Source organism: Bos mutus, chromosome 19 (genome assembly GCF_027580195.1).
Source record: "Bos mutus isolate GX-2022 chromosome 19, NWIPB_WYAK_1.1, whole genome shotgun sequence".
NCBI lineage: Eukaryota > Metazoa > Chordata > Mammalia > Artiodactyla > Bovidae > Bos > Bos mutus.
The window spans coordinates 42,064,761-42,083,956 of NC_091635.1; the positions used below are offsets into that span (position 1 = coordinate 42,064,761).

A 19,196-nucleotide genomic window follows, 5' to 3' on the forward strand; every position below is an offset into this window, starting at 1 on the left:
CCCGCCGGGCCCCAGTCCGGAGCGGACGCGCCCGCCTGACGCACTGAGGCTTCGCAGCCAATCGGGAAGCGGGAAGCAGGTTCAAATAAAGGCGGCGGGTAGGCATGGCGTCGTCTCTTACGTGTGGGAGGTGTTTATCCCGTGTTCTGTGTTGAAGATGTGGCGGATGAAAAAACTCAATCTTAGCCTGTCGCCTTCGCCCCAGCCGGTGAGCCGAAGGGCCTCATGGAGCGAGAGACCTAGACCGGGGTTTCGGGGGTCTCTGGCTGTGCCGAGCGTTTTGGAAAGCAAGAGTCGAGCCTGAGGCGTGGGGCGTGTGGAGTTTTCCGGTCCTGATGTTCGGAGCATTGGGGTTGGAGCCTACTCTTGTTTATTGCTCCGGAGCTTGAGGGAGGAGAGCTTCTTAGGGCCGGTTGGCAGAGCCCAGGCTTACTTTCATGCTCTCTTCTTTCTTAGGGAAAAGCAGCTATGAGAACTCCTCTTCGAGAACTTGCCTTGCAGCCCGACGCCCCCACCAACTCTGGAAAAGGGCCCCCACACTCGCCGACCCCATCACCATGCAAACTGGGGCTGCAGGTGAGATTCGCCTGGCCAGTCTCTCGACTGGGCTCTTTGCCGAGGCCGAGAGCTCAGAGGAACAGAGGGCCAGGGCTGGAACGTAATTAATAACGATAATGAAGTTTTCTGCCTAGACGACATCCATTTACATCTATTCAGGCCAACAGAGAGGTGCCCTAGGGTCGTTAAAGGAAGTCTACTGAGAGCCCACATCTCTATTTAGGTGTTAGTTTTTATCACCTCCTCCCCCTTTCAGTCTTTACCAAACGTCTCAGAAATACTATCACTTTGATTAGTGGTCTCCTCTTAATAAGGGCTCACTTATGGAGAAGTCAGTCAGCTGCAAGAATGAGCCAATATCCATCCGTTCCGAGAGGTAGTCAAACGCTTATTTATATTATTTGCTTATTTTTCTATTGGGTTGTTATCTCTTTTTCATTGTTTTCTAAGTGTTCTTATTATATTATAGTCATCCTTTGTCATGCTTTTTAGCTAGTTTATAACTGTTTTTTGATTTTTATCTTTAATCCTGGGGCTATCTAGGAGGGATTCTTGATTTCCAAGTGCTTAAAAACCATTTTGTGTCACCTTTTAAATTTATTTTCTTACATTATGATCGGACTGTAATCTGTTGTCTTTTTAGCCAAGTATAGGGTGAATTTTTTGTGAGTGTTCCGTGAACATATGAAAAAAAAAGCATATTTACTATTCAAAGAATGTCACATTCTGTTATTTCATAAGCAGATAGTTAATTACCCTGTCCTTGCCCATTTTTCAGTCTGCCAGATCTGTTGAGTTTTGTGTTATCCTTGTTCAGATTTGGTATCAGTGTAATTTTGGCCTTGTAAAATGGGTTAGGAAGTGTTCTTTTAAATTTTTTGGAGGAGCTTGAGACAAATGGGTATTATGTTTTCTTTGAAGGATTGGTAAAATTCAACCTGTGAAATGATCTGGTCCTGGACATTTCTGGAAGTTTTTGAGCATCTCTTAATATGCTTGGAGAAGGAAATGGCAACCCATTCCAGTATTGTTGCCTGGAGAATCCCATGGACAGAGGAGCCTGGCAGGCTACCAGTCTATGGGGTCTTAAAGAGTAGGACACGACTGAGTGACTAACACACTTTCATATGCTTAGTTGTCATTCATATATTTTCTTTGGAGAAATATCTATTCAAGTTCTTTACCCATTTTTAAATTGGATTATTTTTGTTGTTGAGTTGTAGGAGTCCTTTGTCTATTCTGGATATTAACCCCTTTTCTGATATATGATTTGCAAATGTCTACTCCTTAAGGAATAAATAGGAACTTAATAAACATAGCAAATGCTTTAAGGTGCATTTTTACATTTCTAAAAGTGGTTTGTATATTTAGCTTTTGGGCTATGTAATGCAGACTGATTTTTTTTTTTTTCATCATATAACTTTAATTTTGTCTTGTCACAGAAGTGCTATAACTTTACATTCTACCTTGTCTGATACTGATATTGCTGCCTCTGCTCGCTTTGTTTTTGCCTGATATCTTTTTGCCATCCCTTTATTTTCTACTTTTTTTCTTAAGCACTTTGAAATAAAAACTTAAAAATTTGCAATAAAATACTTGAAAGGGCATAAAACATGGAGCCTAACAAGTTTGTGTAAAGCACACATCATTGTAACCAATACCCAAGGACACTGCTAGAATATCAGAAGCCCTTTTTAGGTCAATCTTACGTTTCATCCACTGATGTAAATTAGAAATTTCATATAAGTCTGACTCTTTCTTTTTTTTTTTTTAAATAAATAATTAGTCTCTATATCTAAAGCTTCTAAAATATCTTGTTGTTCTGGTAGTTTAGAAATTTTTTCATTTCCTTGATCAATCCTGCTTAGAGCTTGGTGAGCTATTTTAATATGCAAACTCAAATCTTTCTTTACCTTAGAGAAATTTTCTTCTAATACTTCTTAATCAGTGCCAGACCTATGGGTGTTCTCTTTTCTCCTGGAGATTCTTTTATTCACATGTTAGGTTTACTAGATTTATCTTCCAATTCTCTTAGCTTTTCCCTCAGATTTACACTTCTTTGTATCTTTAAAGGTTTTCTTCCACTTGATTGTTCTGGCCAGCAATTCCTTTCTTAACCCTGATCATCCTCTTTCAATTCATATTACTGAAGTTTTTTCTTTAAAAGTAATATTTATTATTTCCATGGGAATTCCCTGGCGATCCAGTGGTTAGGACGCTGCGCTTCCACTGCAGGGGGTACGAGTTTGATCCTTGGTAAGGAAACTAATATCTCACATGCCATGCAGCCAAAACAAAACAAAAAAATAATTTAAATATAAATAAATACAGGTAACATTTATTATTTCCAGGAAGTCTTTGTGTGTGTGAGTTGTACTCAGATTTTCTTATATATTCATAAATTTTTTGGGGTGCAAATTGTCATCTCTTTCTTCCATCAGCTGTGTAGGGTCTACCTTTCTTAACTATCTCAGAATTTGTCCTTTTTCTGGCTACTAGATCCACATAAGTATATTCATATTTTCCTATTGTTGTTCATTGAATCTCAAAACCAGCAGTCCTGCAAGTGGTATAAAGTTCAATGGTCTCTATTCCTGTGAACCGCCAATTGAGAGGTTGTCATCTGGAGAAGGCAATGGCACCCCCCTCCAGTACTCTTGCCTGGAAAATCCCATGGACGGAGGAGCCTGGAAGGCTGCAGTCCGTGGGGTCACTGAGGGTCGGACACGACTGAGCGACTTCACTTTCACTTTCCACTTTCATGCATTGGAAAAGGAAATGGCAACCCACTCCAGTGTTCTTGCCTGGAGAATCCCAGGGACGGGGGAGCCTGGTGGGCTGCTGTCTATGGGGTTGCACAGAGTTGGACACGACTGAAGCGGCTTAGCAGCAGCAGTCCCTTATCAGTGCACCAGGAAGAAGTCTTTCGGCCATTCATTCTCCCCTACTACAAAGGCTAGAGCTCTTCAGATCCCAAGAGTTGAATGGCTTCAACTCATGTGTTCAGGAAAACCTCAGCGCTTGCAACCAGGGAGACTAGGTCACTAGCATAGGTTAATGTTGCCTTTTCTCCCAAGAATACATGGATCTCTGTGGGCCAAGGGCTCTCTAACTCTAGTCCCGAATTTCTCATCTGTTCCAAAAAGAAGAAAATCTTACACCAACTCTAGAACTTGAGCCAGGGATTCCTCCTACCCTAGAATTAGGTTGGAGTTAGGATTGGAGAAGAGGAGGGTCATTTTCAAGCTACCATTTCCATATGACATGGACAGAATATCTTAGCCTTGTTTATACTATAACCTGGTTCACTTGGAAGGACCCAGAACGTCTTCCCAACTTTTCTACTGGGTCTCTTTAGTAAGCAGCAAGGCTTAGCCAAGTTCTTACCTAGGCAAAGGTAATAAGAACTCTTCCTTTTCTGAGTTCAGACAATATCCTGAGCCCATAATTGTATATTGTGAACTAGAATTGACTGTCTTAGTCAACTGCTTTTGTTTTCTTTGGCAGGAAGGCAGCAACAACTCATCTCTGCCAGATTTTGTCAATGCTAAGAAGACAGACTCCCCTTCAGAACAGTTCGGCCATCCCTCAAAGTGGCTAGAAGCTTATCAACAAGAATCAGATGAGCAGCCCCTAAATCTGATTCCCCAAACCAACTCTACTCCCAAAACCTGTGAGAAAGGAGTAGACCCACGGGACAACAATGTGGTTAAAACCATGGTCCTTGTACCTTCTCCAGGGAGGCAGCAGCAAGACATTACACTTGCGGACCGTCTAGATTCGATGGCAGAGGGAAACAACTTCTCTCTAGATGAGCCTCTGAGGCTAGGAGATCTGCTGAGAAAGGGGGTAGACTTCTGTATGGAAGACAGCTTTTCAGAAACTGTTCCTGGTATGCCTGAGATACCTGCATTTCAGGATCCTCCATCCCAGCTCTTGGAGTCCCCACCAAATCCCTGTTCTGAGCAGCAGTTACATTGCTCCAAGGAAAGCCTGAAGGACAGGAGCACTGAGGCTGAGCCTGAGGACTTAGTTCCTTCGGAAAGTAATGCCTTGTTGCCTTCCTCCCTGCTCTGGCTTTCCCCTTCAACTGCCTTAGCGGCAGATTGCCCTGTCAGTCATGTGGACCCAGAAGGGGATATTTTAGAGCACAGAGCTATAGAGGAGAGGAAAATGAGCTTTCCCACACTCCCTGAGGAGGCTGAATTGGGACATCAAGCACTTGTGTCAAATACAGACGATATTCCATCCACATGCCCAAGCCCAAATCCTGGAGAAATGGAATCACAGGTGGTTCCTGGGCCAGCAGGAAAAGATGCCAGTGGCATTCCTGGCTCTGATGTAGGGCCTTGGATGTCACCCCTGGCCTGGCTGGAAAAAGGTGTCAATACCTCAGTCATGCTAGAAAATCTCCGCCAGAGCTTATCCCTTCCCTCTGCATTTCAGAATGCTGCAATCGGCACTACCCCTTTCTCTGCTTGCTCGGTGGGGACTTGGTTTACTCCCCCAGCACAACAGGAAAGGAGTACAAACACATCCCAGACAGGCCTGGTGGGCACCAAGGACAGTGCCTCTGAGACAGAGCACCTCCTGTGGGGGTAAGTGTCCTGTGTCTTTGTGCTCCGGGGCTTCATTTGCCTGGATCCATCACTCCCATCCCTCTCCCTCTCTTCTTCCCATGTTCTTTTCCTACCACAGCCGTTCTCCAGATCTGACTGCCTTGTCTCGGCATGACCTGGAAGATAACCTGCTGAATTCTCTTGTCATCCTGGAGGTTCTCTCCCGCCAGCTGCGGGACTGGAAGAGTCAGCAGAGCGGCCCTCACCCCGAAGTCCGGGACAGCAGCACACAGACTGACACCCTTCCCAACGAGGTAAGATAGTTCCTCCTGAAGCGTGGAGGATCTCAATGGGCCCTCTTCCTTAAAGTGAGTATGAAAGCTGAGGGTCTGGAAGATCCCTTAGAGCTGTGGGTACACACTATACCCCTGGGATGCATCAAGATTTTCCAGGGAATATAAGCAAGGAAGGTGTTTTGTTTTGTTTTGTTTTAATTTAATTGAAAAAAAAATTTTTTAATCATCTATATTAATTGCTTTACAATATTGCTTTGGTTTCTGCCATACATCAACAGCAAGGGACGTTTTAAAGGAATTGTTTTCTAGATCTTCATCTTCCAAATGCACTGTTGCCAGATTTTTTTTTTTTTTTGGCCATGCCATGCAACATGAAGAATCTTATTCCCCTGACCAGGGTTTGAACCCATACCCCCTGCACTGGGAGCCTGGAGTCATAACCACTGGAAAGCCAGGGAATTCCCTCACATGAATCTTGTACCTGTAAGAATGGAAAATAGGCATCAGTTCAGTTCAGTTCAGTCGCTCAGCTGTGTCCTTCTCTTTGTGACCCCATGGACTGCAGCATGCCAGGCCTCCCTGTCCATCACCAATTCCCGGAGTTTACCCACACTCATGTCCATTGAGTTGGTAATGCCTTCCAACCATCTCATCCCGTCCCCTTCTCCCCCTACCTTCAATCTTTCCCAGCATCGGGTCTTTTCAAATGAGTCAACTCTTTGCATCGGGTGGCCAAAGTATTGGAGTTTCAGCTTCAACATCAGTCCTTCCAATGAACACCCAGGACTGATCTCCTTTAGGTTGGACTGGTTGGATCTCCTTGCAGCCCAAGGGACTCTGAAGAGTCTTCTCCAGCACCACAGTTCATAAGCATCAATTCTTCTGTGCTCAGCTTTCTTTATAGTCCAACTCTCACATCCATATATGACTACTGGAAAAACCATAGCCTTGACTAGACGGACCTTTGTTGGCAAAGTAATGTCTCTGCTTTTCAATATGCTGTCTAGGTTGGTCATAACTTTACTTCCGAGAAGTAACATCTTTTAATTTCATGGCTGTAGTCACCATGTGCAGTGATTTTGGAACCCTAAAAATAAAGTCTGTCACTGTTTCCATTGTTTGCCCATCTGTTTGCCGTGAAGTGATGGGACCGGATGCCATGATCTTAGTTTTCTTAATGTTGAGGTTTAAGGCAACTTTTTCACTCTCCTCTTTCACTTTCATCAAACATGGAATCGTTGTTGAACTATGTCTTACTGTAGGAATTATAATAATCCACAGACACATGAACTGGTAAGGAGAGGACTGGTTTATCCATTTCATTAGTATCAATGAATGATCTCCAGTAAAATTTTACTAGGTATGTGTATGATTTTAATTATAATAGTGATTCATAGACAACTGATGAAAATATTTGTCCATCCAAGAGTTTTTTCACGTAAAGTCTTATGGTCAGAGCAATTAGAAAATGTTTTAAATTTATCTCAATTTAGGTGAACTTTTGTTGTTGTTGCAGAGATCTTGATTTAAAGTGTAAAAATATATTACATTAGGATAAAATTCTGAGAGGAGTAAAAACTGAGGTTTAAGGAGAAAAAAGGATGATATAAAATTTCTGACTGTTAAAGTGGTTGTGTGTATATTTTTTTAAAATATCAAACAGATAATAAATCATGGTATTTGTAATATTTATACCATTGGGTATATTTGGGGGTGATGTAACAGTTTTATTTCAAACTGTCAACATTTATAAGATGGTGGAAATTACAGCCTTTGAACAATTTAAACATCAGACTACTCCATCTTTCAAAATTATTGTAGGAGATATCAGAGGATGACAGTTAAAGACCATTGTCCTAGAGGATTCTTGCTGTGACAGCATAGGTTGAGGATGTAAGGGAATGTGTCAGGGAAGAAACTGAGACCCTCCGTGTTATGGCTGTTGAGATAATAGGGGCTGCTGCTAAGAAGAGATGGTCTCAGAAATTCCCTGGCAGTCCAGCAGTTAGGACTCTATGCTCTCACTGCCGAAGGCCGGGGTTCAATCCCTGGTTGGAGAACTGAGATCCCACGAGCCACTCAGCTGGGCAAAAAACAAACAAACAAAAGTCTTCTCTGGGTTGAAAATATCCTCAAATAATGACTTTACCTTTTGCCAAAATCCTGGAAACCACGGCTCATCATTCTTCCAGCTGCTCAATTTCTCTCCTGTGTTTTCTTATTTTTGTATCCTTTCCTCTGGTCCTTGACCTTGTTCTCCCCGACCCCAAGTTGACCATCTGTACCTTGCCAAATCCTTTGAGATACCACTGAAGCAGAACCAAAGAGAGGAAATGACAGTACCTTCAGCCATTCCCCACAACAGTTTCATGTCTTTGCGCTTGGCTGCCTCATTGACGCAAATCTCATCACTGGCCTGACTGCCCAGCCCTAAGCAGTATGCATGCCCTGTTCCAGGGCTCAGTGAGGGACTCCATGTCCTTACTGTAAAACACAGTAGGAGGGAGGCCTGCTTTGCTGGGGCCGGGAGTGATGGATGCCAGGAGATCTGCCTCCTTACATCCAGACTGCTGCAGCGTCGTGACTCAGCACTGCTGCTCCAGCACTAGGCTTTTCCCTAGGCGATGTATGTCTTGCAGTGGTAATGAAGGCTTCCCACTTTTCTCTTGGAACTTTGAAGTTTTTCTATGGCTCTGCTGCCTTTGAGATCACAGTTATCTACTTCACATAGCACACCACAATTTTCATCTGCTCTAAGATAGTGAACAGACCTTAGAGACTAAGAAAATTAAAATGGTAAATATTTGAGAAGGTTACCATTTTTGATGATCAGATAAATGCAAATTGCACATGAAATGCTATTTTCTTCTGACGAAATAGCAAAGAATAAAATAGATAGTGGTGGTAAATATTGCCCCATCATCAGTAAGGCATGAATTGGTTGAACCTTTTTTTTAATGTCTTAAAAGTTATATTTAACGTTATTATTAAACATTTTTTATCCTCTTGTTTGAACATTATGCCTTTAAATGGGTTCAGCCTTTCTAAGGGCAGTTTAAACTGCTTAAAGCAGTTCAAACTTTTTGACCCAGTAACTCCACTTGGGAGAAGGCAATGGCACCCCACTCCAGTACTCTTGCCTGGAAAATCCCATGGACGGAGGAGCCTGGTAGGCTGCAGTCTATGGGGTCGCTAAGAGTCGGACACGACTGAGCGACTTCACTTTCACTTTTCACTTTAATGCATTGGAGGAGGAAATGGCAACCCACTCCAGTGTTCTTCCCTGGAGAATCCCAGGGAGGGCGGGGCCTGGTAGGCTGCCATCTATGGGGTCGCTAAGAGTCGGACACGACTGAAGTGACTTAGCAGCAGCAGCAGCAGCAACTCCACTTCTAGGTGTATATCCTAAGGGGGGAAAAATTCCACATACAGATAACTTTAAAAACATGAAAAAGAAAATAATGGTACATCATAAAATGTAGATAATCTACAGTTATTTAAAAATATGTTCATGAGGAGTTTTTGTTTGTTTGTTTGTTTTTTGCCATGCCTTACTGCATGCAGGATGTTAGTTCCCCGACCAGGGATCAAAACCGTACTCCCTGCAGTGAAAACACTCCTAGCCACTGGACTGCCAGGGAGGTCCCCTGAAGAGTTTTTAATAGCATGGAAAAATAAGTTTAATGTAAGTTCTTGGTAAAAGGAAATCATGTTTCACCTCTCAGAGGTTTTAACATGAAGTAAAATATCAGCAGAAGTTAAAAATGAGTGATACTCCACTTTGATAGGTCTTCCTAAAGCATATATCCTAGTCTCAGGCTCTCAATGAGGAGAGTGAACATAAACTCAGAGCTAAATGACATTCAGTTCAGTTTAGTCGCTCAGTTGTGTCCAACTCTTTGCGACCCCATGAATCGCAGCACGCCAGGCCTCCCTGTCCATCACCAACTCTTGGAGTTCACTGAGACTCACGTCCATCGAGTCAGTGATGCCATCCAGCCATCTCATCCTCTGTCGTCCCCTTCTCCTCCTGCCCCCAATCCCTGCCAGCATCAGAGTCTTTTCCAATGAGTCAACTCTTCGCATGAGGTGGCCAAAGTACTGGAGTTTCAGCTTCAGCATCATTCCCTCCAAAGAAATCCCAGGAAAAGCAGGACCCCAATTTTATTTATATATCTCAATCTCAAAACCAATTGTGTTTTTTCTTAAGCATTACTGTCTTTCATCAAATCTAAGATACTATCAATTTTAAAAGCATACCAATGTCACTGGTGTTAAAAAGTAAAAAGATAGTCATCTTAGAATTTACTGAATACGGTAATTTCCTTCTAAATCCGTAGTCTCCAACTTTTTTCACCCTGACCCCTGAGGGAGGTAGTAGACTCATCGGTTATAGCAAATCCCTATAGCAAGGAAATCTGCTGTGGACGTATATTGAAATCTCTTGGGGTGAATGCTGTGCTGTTGGTTGAGAATCACGGCTCTCAGTGGTAAAACTAATAATGAATCTTTTCCCATTCTGTTCACTTTTCCATTTCTAAAATTTTATAGTAAACACATAATCAGAAGAAAGTTATTTTAAATTTTATTTATTCAGTTTCGGCTGGGCTGAGTCTTCATTGCTACACAGGCTTTCTCCAGTTGCAGCAAGTGGGGGCTGCTCTCAGGTTGTGGTGCGTGGGCCTTTCACTGCGGTGGCTTCTCTTGTTACAGAGCACAGGCTCTAGGCATGAGGGCTCAGTAGTTGTGACACACGGGCTCAGTAGTTTCAGCCCCCAGGCTCCAGAGCACAGGTTCAATAGTTGTGGCACAGGAGCTTAGTTGCTCTGTGGCAAGTGGGATCTTCCCGGATCGGGGATCAAACCCATGTCTCCTGCATTGGCAGGTGGATTCATTACCACTGAGCCACCAGGGAAGCCCCCAAAAATATTTTTAAAAGTAATTTTTAGATTACTTTTAATTAAAAAAGTAATTTTGCTTTTAACCTACCTCTGGATTTTTTCTAGCTTGGCTTCATCAAGCCGTGAGCTTTGCTCCTGCTTTTAATAGGAAGGGCTCCTGTATATCAGTGGGTGGGAGGGGGAACAAGGTGCTGGCACTGCATACTGTTTCTGCAAAAGGAACAACCCTGTTTCTCCGGCTAGATGAGTAAGAAACCTCAGCATCTTCAGGAGAGCCAGGAGGTTGGACAGGCTCTGCAGCAAGCCAGGAATGTCATGGTAAGTGTTGACTGACCTTAGACCATTGCTGGGTCTCCTGTGAAGATCAAGAATGGAGTGGTGAGCAGATGATGGTACTCAAACGTGGGAGTGAAGAGAGGTTTCCTTTTGTTAAGGACATCTCTTCCTTATTGGGAGCTTGAAATTGGGGTCAGTGGCTTTCCTCCAGTGTCCCTGCTTACTTCCTGCTTAATGACTTTATTTGATCTAGCCTAACCTCTTCTCCCTGTACAGCAATCATGGGTGCTCCTCTCTAGAGAGCTGATATCCTTGCTTCACCTGTCTTTGCTGCACTTAGATGAAGATAAGACTGCTCTGAGTCAGGAGGTAAGCAGCATGAAGATGGAGGCAGAGACCTCTGGTGGGACTGAAATTCAGCCAAAGAAAGAAACCAGACACAGTATCTGATTCTTATCTTATAGACTCGGCGTGCAGAAACCTTGGTGTCCTGCTGTTTTGATGTGTTGAAGAAACTGAAGGCCAGGCTTCAGAGCCTCAAAGCAGAAAGGGAGGAGGCAAAGCACAGAGAGGAACTGGCCCTCAGAGGCAAGGATGTGGTAAGGTGTCAGGCTTTGATTCCTGGATGAGGGAGGTCTCTTCCTAAGGTTCCTGCAGGAATACAAATTGACTAGTCACAGATGGGTGGCCTGAGAACTGCCTGCCCTTGGGGAGTAATGAACTCAGCTACTGGTGTGACGGGTAGTTACGGTTTTCTGTGCTGTTTCCTTCGGTGCACGATGTCCTCACAGCCTCTTATTTAAACAGGCAGAGACAGTGCTAGAGGTCTTCTGTGCACACGCCAGCCAGCGCATCAGCCAACTGCAACAGGACCTGGCATCCATGGGGAAATTCAGAGGCCTTTTGAAGGAGACCCAGACCCAACTGGTAATTGAGGGCATCTTCTTTCCTGGGATCCACGTTGACACACTGGGAGGGGGTCATGTACCCATGCTTCCCAGTATCCAATGGGAAGGGGCACCTCCATTGGCAATCCTTCTCATGTAGGTAGGGCTTCACACTGAGCAAGAAGAGTTGGCTCAGCAGACAGCGAGTCTTACTTCAGCCTTGCAACAGGACTGGATAGCAATGCAACTGGATGTGAGTATCGGCGGGCATTATACTGCTCCTCTGCTCACAGCCAGCCCTGTTAGAAGTCTTTTTTCAAGCATGCTCTCTTGACCTATTTGCCTCCCCCGGTAGTATGTAACATGGACAGCTCTGCTGAGCCGGTTTCGACAACTCACGGAGAAATTTACAGCCAAGAGCCGGCAAACCCTGCAGGAACGTGATGCTGCAATTGAGGAAAAGCAGCAGGTACACAGGAGAGGGGACTGCTTAGGCCTGGTTTCCTCCTCCTTCTCCACAAAAGGCCTTTCTGATGAGCCTTTTCCCCTAGACCTATCTTCTTTTCATCTGTGGCTTTGGAGACCAGCCAGTCCCTTTGGTGTTAGGTGGCCTTCCACACCTTCTTCATCAGCTTTTCTCCTGTTTCTGCTTTTTCCTGAGGATTAGACTTATTTGCTGCAGTGAACAAGGAGAGATTGGCTGTCCTGTCTGGAAAGAGAAACTGGACTAAGTCTTGGGACTCCTGATTCAGGAGGAACTGTGGGAAGAAAACTATCTTTTTCTCCTAGGTTTCCAGGGAGCTGGAACAAGTCTCTTCCCATTTAGAGGACTGCAAAAGCCAATTAGAACGACTGGAGTTGGAAAACAGTCGCCTGGCAGCAGGTGTGCATGGGTGCAAGCAGTTGTACCCTACTGAGGCTTGGGGTGTGGCAGCGGAGCAATAGCTGCTCTAGAGCACTTGTTTTGGAGCAGAGGTGTGGGGAGGTTTGGGCCTGCTGACCACATGTTGTCATTAGGATCCTTTTGGCCTAGATCTCCAGGCTCAGCTGCAGATTCTGGCCAGCACAGAGAGTCAGCTAAAAGTGCTACAGAGTCAGCATGCCCATTGTACCCAGGACCTGGCCATGAAGGACGAGTTGCTCTGCCGGCTCACCCAGAACAGTGAGGAGCAGACTGCTCAGTGAGTTCCTCTTGGGCTGTGGTGGCAGTAAGCACCCGGAACAGGGGACCAGTGGAATCTCACATAAGGTCTCTGGCAGATGGCAAAAGGAAGAAATGGCGCTAAAACACGTGCAGGCAAAGCTGCAGCAGCAACAGGCGGTCCTGGCCAAGGAGGTGCAGGACCTGAAGGAGACCCTGGAGGTAAGTAAGGTGGCCTGGGGCAGGGGGGCTGGCAGGAGTGTGACTCATCCCTGATGGTACCGATGTGGGGTTTGAGACTGTGGACTGGAAGAAGCCTCTGATCCCAGGACTCTATAAAGTGTCCCACTTGGATGCATTTCCCCGCCCTGCCCCCCCTCGCTCCTTGCCTTCCTTCTTTCTCCTGTCTCCCCAGTTTGCTGAACAGGAGAATCAGGTTGCTCACCTGGAGCTGGGCCAGGTTGAGTGTCAGTTGAAAACCACGCTGGAAGTGCTCCGGGAGCGCAGCATGCAGTGTGAGGGCCTCAAGGACACCGTGGAGAACCTGAAGTAAGATCTCTACCTCTCGGTGCTTCTCCCTGAGGACTTCTTTCCCAGGCCTGCTTCTGGAAGTGGAAGTCTCCAAGAAGGGAATCATACCAGGGTCCGAGAGCCTCTTGTTTCTCGCTTTGAATGCAGTTCTGTGGGGGCGGTTTGGGGAGGTGTTTGGAGAAGGTCACCTGGTGTTTGGCCATCTTCTCTGTTCCTTTCTTATTGTTGTTTAGTTGCTAAGTTGTGTCTGACTCTTTCTGACCCCATGGATGGTAGTCCGCCAGGCTCCTCTGTCCGTGGGATTTCCCAGGCAAGAATACTGGAGTGGGTTGCCACGTCCTTTTTCAGGGAATTTCCTGACCCAGAGATTGAACCTGCATCTCCTGCATTGCAGGAGGATTCTTTACTGCTGAGCTATGTGGGAAGCCCTTCTTTATTTCCATGCTAAAATTCCTTATATCCTTCCTTATTTCAGAGTTAAACTAGCCAGCATTGTAGCGGAAACACGGCAGCAAGACCTGGAGAAGATGCGCCAGTATTCCCAAGAGCTGGGGGTGCTGACGGAGCAACTCCACAGCCTGACCCTCTTCCTACAGACGAAACTAAAGGAGAAGGTAGGATATGGGGTTTCCTTCTCTTCCTTTATGATCATATCTTCAAATAAAGACAGTTTTATTTCTTCCTTCCCTGTCTGTAAACCTTTTATTCCCTTTCTTACTGCATTAGCTAGAACTTCCCCCCTGATGCTGAAAAGGATTCAAGTTGAGGAAGTTCCTCTCTAATCTTGGTTTACTGAGGTTTTTTCCAGTTGTATCTTTATTGTATAGAATAGTCTTCCTAAAATACTGTTCCATCTCTGTGACCTTCAGTGACTTTCAGTTGCCTACAGGATATCTTCAGCCTGTTGTCTGTCTCCTTCTTTCCTATTATGAACTCTTTACTCCCACTAGACTGCCTACACACTACACACACATCTCATTTCCATTCTTACCTGGATGCAGGCTGTTACCATGTTCATTCTCCTCTATCTTGAAACTGGAAATGACTTTTCCTTCCTATTAAAATCCTCCCTGGTTCACCTTCTTTGAAATGTTCCCAAACATCAGTGGACTCAGTGATCTCCTGCTATATTTCTCATGAGCTTACTCTCCTTTTTCACTTGTATTAATTTTCCTTGGATGTTTGGTCTCTTCTGCTAGACTGTGTTTATAGCAAGCAGAAGTTTAGCATTGCTTCTTTGGCTTCCCCACAGTGCACACTGCAGAGTAAATGGTGGATATCTTTCAGACTGCAGAGTTAATTAGCTTATTCAACAGTTAAGGGCAGAGCCAGAATCCTGAAATCAAATTGCTTATGAGCTGACGCCATTCCCCAGCATGTGATAAGCACAGAAATCTAGTCTTGGGAAGACAGACAGATGTAAATTTGTCATTTTGACTTGTGATTGTGATAGAAGGTTGTCTGAATGGCCACAGAGAAAGGAGCATCAGCTTTAGTTTGGAGAGTTAGGATGTCATCTCAGAGCAGGTGACTCTTGGGCAGAGTCTTGAGGTTATAAGTTTGTAGAGCAGGGGTGGGTATACAGGAAGGCCCATCAGGCAGAGGGAACAGCATATGGAAGTCATAGAGGCATTTAGGGGTACTTTTTGTAGTGTCTACCCTGTAACAAGACCTGGGTCAGGTGCTGGGACTAACCAGGTGAACAAGGCCAAGGCTCTGCTCATAATGGAATGTGGCGAGTTTGGGGCCTGGGAAGTAGCCCTGTATGAGTGGATTATAGAAGCTATGTGGGGCAGGGATGACAAGGGGAAGAGGCTGGAGAAGTAGGCAGGAGGCCAGATTTTTGAAGACTTGAACTAATGGCAATTATAGAAGGGATATGGAAGAGGGGATGGATTGAATTAATTCAATACATATTAAGGAAGTAAAGGTAATAGAGGGCTTCTCTGGTGGCTCAGCAGTAAAGAATCTGCCTACAATGCAGGAGACGTGGGTTAGATCCTTGGGTTGGGAAGATCCCCTGGAGAAGGAAATAGGCAACCCACTCCTGTATTCTTACTTGGGAAATCCCATGGACAGTGGAGCTTGGAGGGCTACAGTCTATGGGGTCATAAGAGTCAGACATGACTTAACAATTACATAACAACAGAAGGTAATAGAATATGGTGACCAGTTTGATATAGGAGTAAGGTGAAAGAGTGACTGATGATCTTTTTTGCTGGAAAGATGGCAACACTCTCTAGAACTGAGGTTGGCAGACTTTTCCTGTAATATGCAATATGATAAATATTTTCAGCTTTGTGAGGTATGTGATCTCTGTCTCAACTACTCAACTCTGCCTTTGTAGCTCAGAAGCAGCCATAGAGAGTATGTAAATAAATGGATGTGGCAATGTTTCAATAAAACTTTATTTACAAAGACAGATGGCAGGCCAGATTTAAACCACAGGCTGTAATTTGCTGCCCCCCTGCTCTAGGATCTTAAATACAAGTGGGGTGGGACAGGAAAAATGGTTAGCTCAGCTTTATACATAGTAAATTTCAGGTGAACCATGGAGCAGACTGGTAGATTTTTCACAGGCAGTTGAACCTTTGCACCAGGAGATTGGGAAAAAGTCCAATTGTAAAGAGACAGATTGAAGGATCATCAGTGTAGAAGTGGATGTTTCTGTGGAGCTCCTGAGGTGAAGCCATGTGGGGAATGAATTAGAGTGTAAAGGGGATCAAGTATGAACCAAAAGGAGCCCACAGTTAAAGACAGACCTCTGCCCAGAGAGAAGAAATAGCCAGAAAGGTATGAGTCCTATCTGTGAAGCAGTCATGTCACAAAAGCTAAGAAAATGAAATATCTACTAGAACGTGGTCATTGGTTATTACATAGGTCAGGTAAAGATCTGAAAGGAGTCCACTGCATTTGAAAGTAACGGTGCCCTTGGAGCACGAAATAACGAGGATGCCATTGGTGTTCCAATAATGGTGGAATGGTGGGGCAGAATCCTGTGTGTAGTGGCCCAGGGATTCCGTAGATGGTGGGAATTTTAGGCAAGAAATGTAGGCTTTTCTTTCCTTTTTTTTAATTGAAGGGAAAGAGAAAAGGCAGTAGCTAAAAGGGTACTTAAGGTAAAAAGAAGGCTTTTTAAAAAAAATTCTTGTTCTAGTGAGAGAGAATTAAGTTCAGGAAGAGGAACTAATTGAAAAGTTGAAGATAGAGAAGAGAGGTGATAGATAGAACAGCATTCCCACGGAGATGGCTAGTGAGTACGTGTATGTTCAGAGAACTCAACTAACCCTGAAAAGCAGCTGACATTTTTTCTCCCTTGCCCTCAGGCTGAACCAGAGACCCTCCCGATAAGCACAGCCAGTGCTTTTTCCCAGGAACACCCTCCGCCCAGTGACAGCACTTTCTTGGGAAGTCCCCAGACAGCAGAGGCAGATGAAGGTTAAAGGCCCAGGAATTGAAGGGTGGGAAAGTTGGGACCCTTCTCCTGGTATCTTCAGCTGTTGAAGATGCTGTCAACAGACCCTGTCTCTCCCTGGTTTCTGTGGTGGCAGATCCTTGACGGGGTCACCAGAGGGGCCCTCTGCCATGGTTGGTTTTTGTTTCAGACCCAGAATCTACTCCTGTGCCCTTGCTTGGAAGTGACAAGAGTGCCTTCACCAGAGTAGCATCAACAGTTTCCCTTGAGCCTACAGGTTAGGATGGGCTCCAGGGATCCTGCCTCATTTCTAGATCTGGTTGTGATGATAAAGACTAAAGCAGTGAGAAGTGCTTTGCTCTAAAAACCTCGATTCTATTTGGGCTTATTTCAGTTCTGCCTTTGGGGGATCGGTAATGTTCCGGATTTTCAAATCCTATGGGTGGGGAACATGGATAAGAGTGGAAGAAGTGATGGCTATGTACTTCTTCCTTCCAGAGTTAAAGGGCTTTGCCTCTCATCTAGTACTTTCTCTTTCAGAAACCCCAGGCATTGAGAAGAGCCTGGCAGAAATGGGTACTAAGACTCTGGAACTTCAGAGCCTGTGTTCCTTGCTGCAGGAGTCTAAAGAAGAGGCTGTCAGGACTCTGCAGCAAAAGATGTAAGTGGAGTGCAGTCTTAGTGAGAGAGGGCAGGTCATGTGAGCAGCCCCTTAATGTCAAGGGCCCAGCCAGCCCCTGGTGGGGGCAGGAATAATACTGAATTCTTCCCTCCCTTAGATGCGATCTGCAGGCTCAGCTGCAGGCCCAGGAAGAACAGCATCAGGAAGCCCAGAAGGCAAAGGAAGCGGACATAGAGAAGCTGAACCAGACCTTGTGCTTGCGCTACAAGGTGGAGGAGGGGCCTGGAAGTGAAGCCATGAGGAACTGGGGCAGCTGTGCGGGCCCACTGGGGAGCTGCTGTCTCCCCAGGAATCTGGGTGGTGGGGATTTTCCAACCATTGCCCTAGTTTTGCCCTTCCTGGGGTCAGACAATTCACATAATTGGGAACCAGCTATAGGCTGACCCATCTTCCAGGCTGACCTAGAAGTCAGGAACTCTAGCAGAGCTCTCTCTACAGGGAAATGTGCCTGGCCTGACCTAGCCCTAGAGGAAGAATTGGAGTGTTGGTAATTGGTATCACCTGGGCTGAGCATGAGTCAGGCATGAAATCTTATCTCTTGGCAAGGGCTGCAAAGAAGCCAGCTTTCCCACTGCCTTCTCACCTCCTTTTCTCTCACAGAATGAAAAGGAACTCCAGGAAGTGATACAGCAGCAAAACGAGAAGATCCTGGAGCAGATAGACAAGAGCGGCGAGCTCATAGTACGTTTGTCATGACGCCTGGCCTCTGCCTTCTGTGTCACTATAGCCAGGATCCCAGATGTGGGAATCGGGTCCCCTGGTCTACCCTTGCTCACCACATGGGGTAAGGATGGAGAGGACCTTTGAGCGCAACTAGATACCTCTCCATTCTCATCCCCAGAGGCTTAGGGAGGAGGTGACCCAGCTCACCCGCTCCCTTCGGCGTGCAGAGACAGAGACTAAGGTGCTCCAAGAGACCCTGGCAGGCCAGCAGAACCCCGACTGTCAGCCCATGGACACGAACTGGATCCAGGAGAAAGTGTGGCTCTCCCAAGAGGTGACTCAGAGTTAACCAAAGAGCTGGGCAACTGGTGGGAACCTTAGGCTGTGCCCCTACTCATCTGAACATATCTATAGGTGGATAAACTGAGAGTGATGTTCCTGGAGATGAAAAATGAGAAGGCAAAACTCGTGGTCAAGTTCCAGAGCCACGTAAGGATTTCCATGCCATTCCAGGCTGTTTCCCATCTCCTCTAGCAATTTCCCTGCCATGTCTACCTTTCCCTACAAGCTATGTCATTCTTTTAAGGATAGAACTTATGCAGCCTATTTGTTTTTTAGAGAAACATCCTGGAAGAGAATCTGCGACGCTCTGATGAGGAGTTAAAGAAATTAGATGACACTGTTCAGCATATTTACGAGGTAAAGGCGGGAGGGCATTGATGCACCTTAGGTACTTGGCATAAGGCCTGGCCAGGGGTACTGATGAGCATAGCTCTGATTCGCAGCCTGTGCTGAGAGCTGGGCCCTGATTCACTGTTGTGGCCTTCTCTGTGGCTTCCATTTTCTCCCCTCTAAGAGGGTGCTTCCTAGGCCTGGTGCTTCCTGGCTTGTGACCCTGAGCTGCCTTTTCTGAATCTCTTCCCAGACTCTGCTGTCCATCCCAGATGTCGTGAACGGCTGCAAGGAGCTACAGGGATTGCTGCAATTTCTGAGCTAAGAAACTGAAAGCTGGAGTCTGTTGCACCCCTTTTTATCTGCAACAGTCCCTTACCCCAACATCAGGACCAATTGGCTTAGAGCCAGCTCTGTTTATAAAATAAAGTATATTTAATGTATTTCTTCAGGCTCACTGAATCTTATTTCTTGGGTGGGAGGTGGGTAGATGAGCTCAGGGGGAGGCAGCTTGGTCCTTTTGCCTGGGCTCCCTACCTCCATACACCCCTCCCAACGCATCCAGAGCCACAGCCAGCTCCTGACTCCTTTTCTTGCTTCCCCAAATACTCTGGG

At 45.5% G+C, this 19,196-nt stretch overlaps 1 protein-coding gene across 2 annotated transcripts; it reads left to right on the top strand.

Annotated features, from left to right (window-relative positions):
• The first annotated feature begins 61 nt into the window (after positions 1–61).
• SPAG5 (sperm associated antigen 5) lies at positions 62–19,028 on the top strand. Of its 2 annotated transcripts, XM_005888187.3 has the most exons (24): positions 62–208; positions 457–576; positions 4,066–5,156; positions 5,257–5,431; positions 10,558–10,632; positions 10,867–10,959; positions 11,055–11,189; positions 11,398–11,517; positions 11,638–11,730; positions 11,833–11,946; positions 12,267–12,360; positions 12,511–12,658; positions 12,738–12,840; positions 13,034–13,167; positions 13,625–13,763; positions 16,476–16,587; positions 16,755–16,841; positions 17,105–17,225; positions 17,344–17,455; positions 17,847–17,927; positions 18,088–18,243; positions 18,324–18,398; positions 18,528–18,608; positions 18,835–19,028. In XM_005888187.3, the coding sequence occupies exons 1-24, from the start codon at positions 158–160 to the stop codon at positions 18,904–18,906; spliced, it is 3,582 nt and encodes a 1,193-aa protein (XP_005888249.2). In that variant the 5' UTR covers positions 62–157; the 3' UTR covers positions 18,907–19,028. The 2 variants fall into 2 exon arrangements, with proteins under 2 accessions (XP_005888249.2, XP_070244981.1); XM_070388880.1 differs by lacking the exon at positions 11,833–11,946.
• Positions 19,029–19,196: the final 168 nt, after the last annotated feature.

Bases quoted from the DNA above. Each gene is read 5' to 3' on its own strand.
- SPAG5 (XM_005888187.3), top strand. From the start codon at position 158: ATGTGGCGGATGAAAAAACTCAATCTTAGCCTGTCGCCTTCGCCCCAG. The intron at 17,456-17,846 runs GTGGAGGAGGGG...TTTCTCTCACAG, and splicing joins CCTTGTGCTTGCGCTACAAG to AATGAAAAGGAACTCCAGGA. The intron at 18,399-18,527 runs GTAAGGATTTCC...TTTGTTTTTTAG, and splicing joins TGGTCAAGTTCCAGAGCCAC to AGAAACATCCTGGAAGAGAA.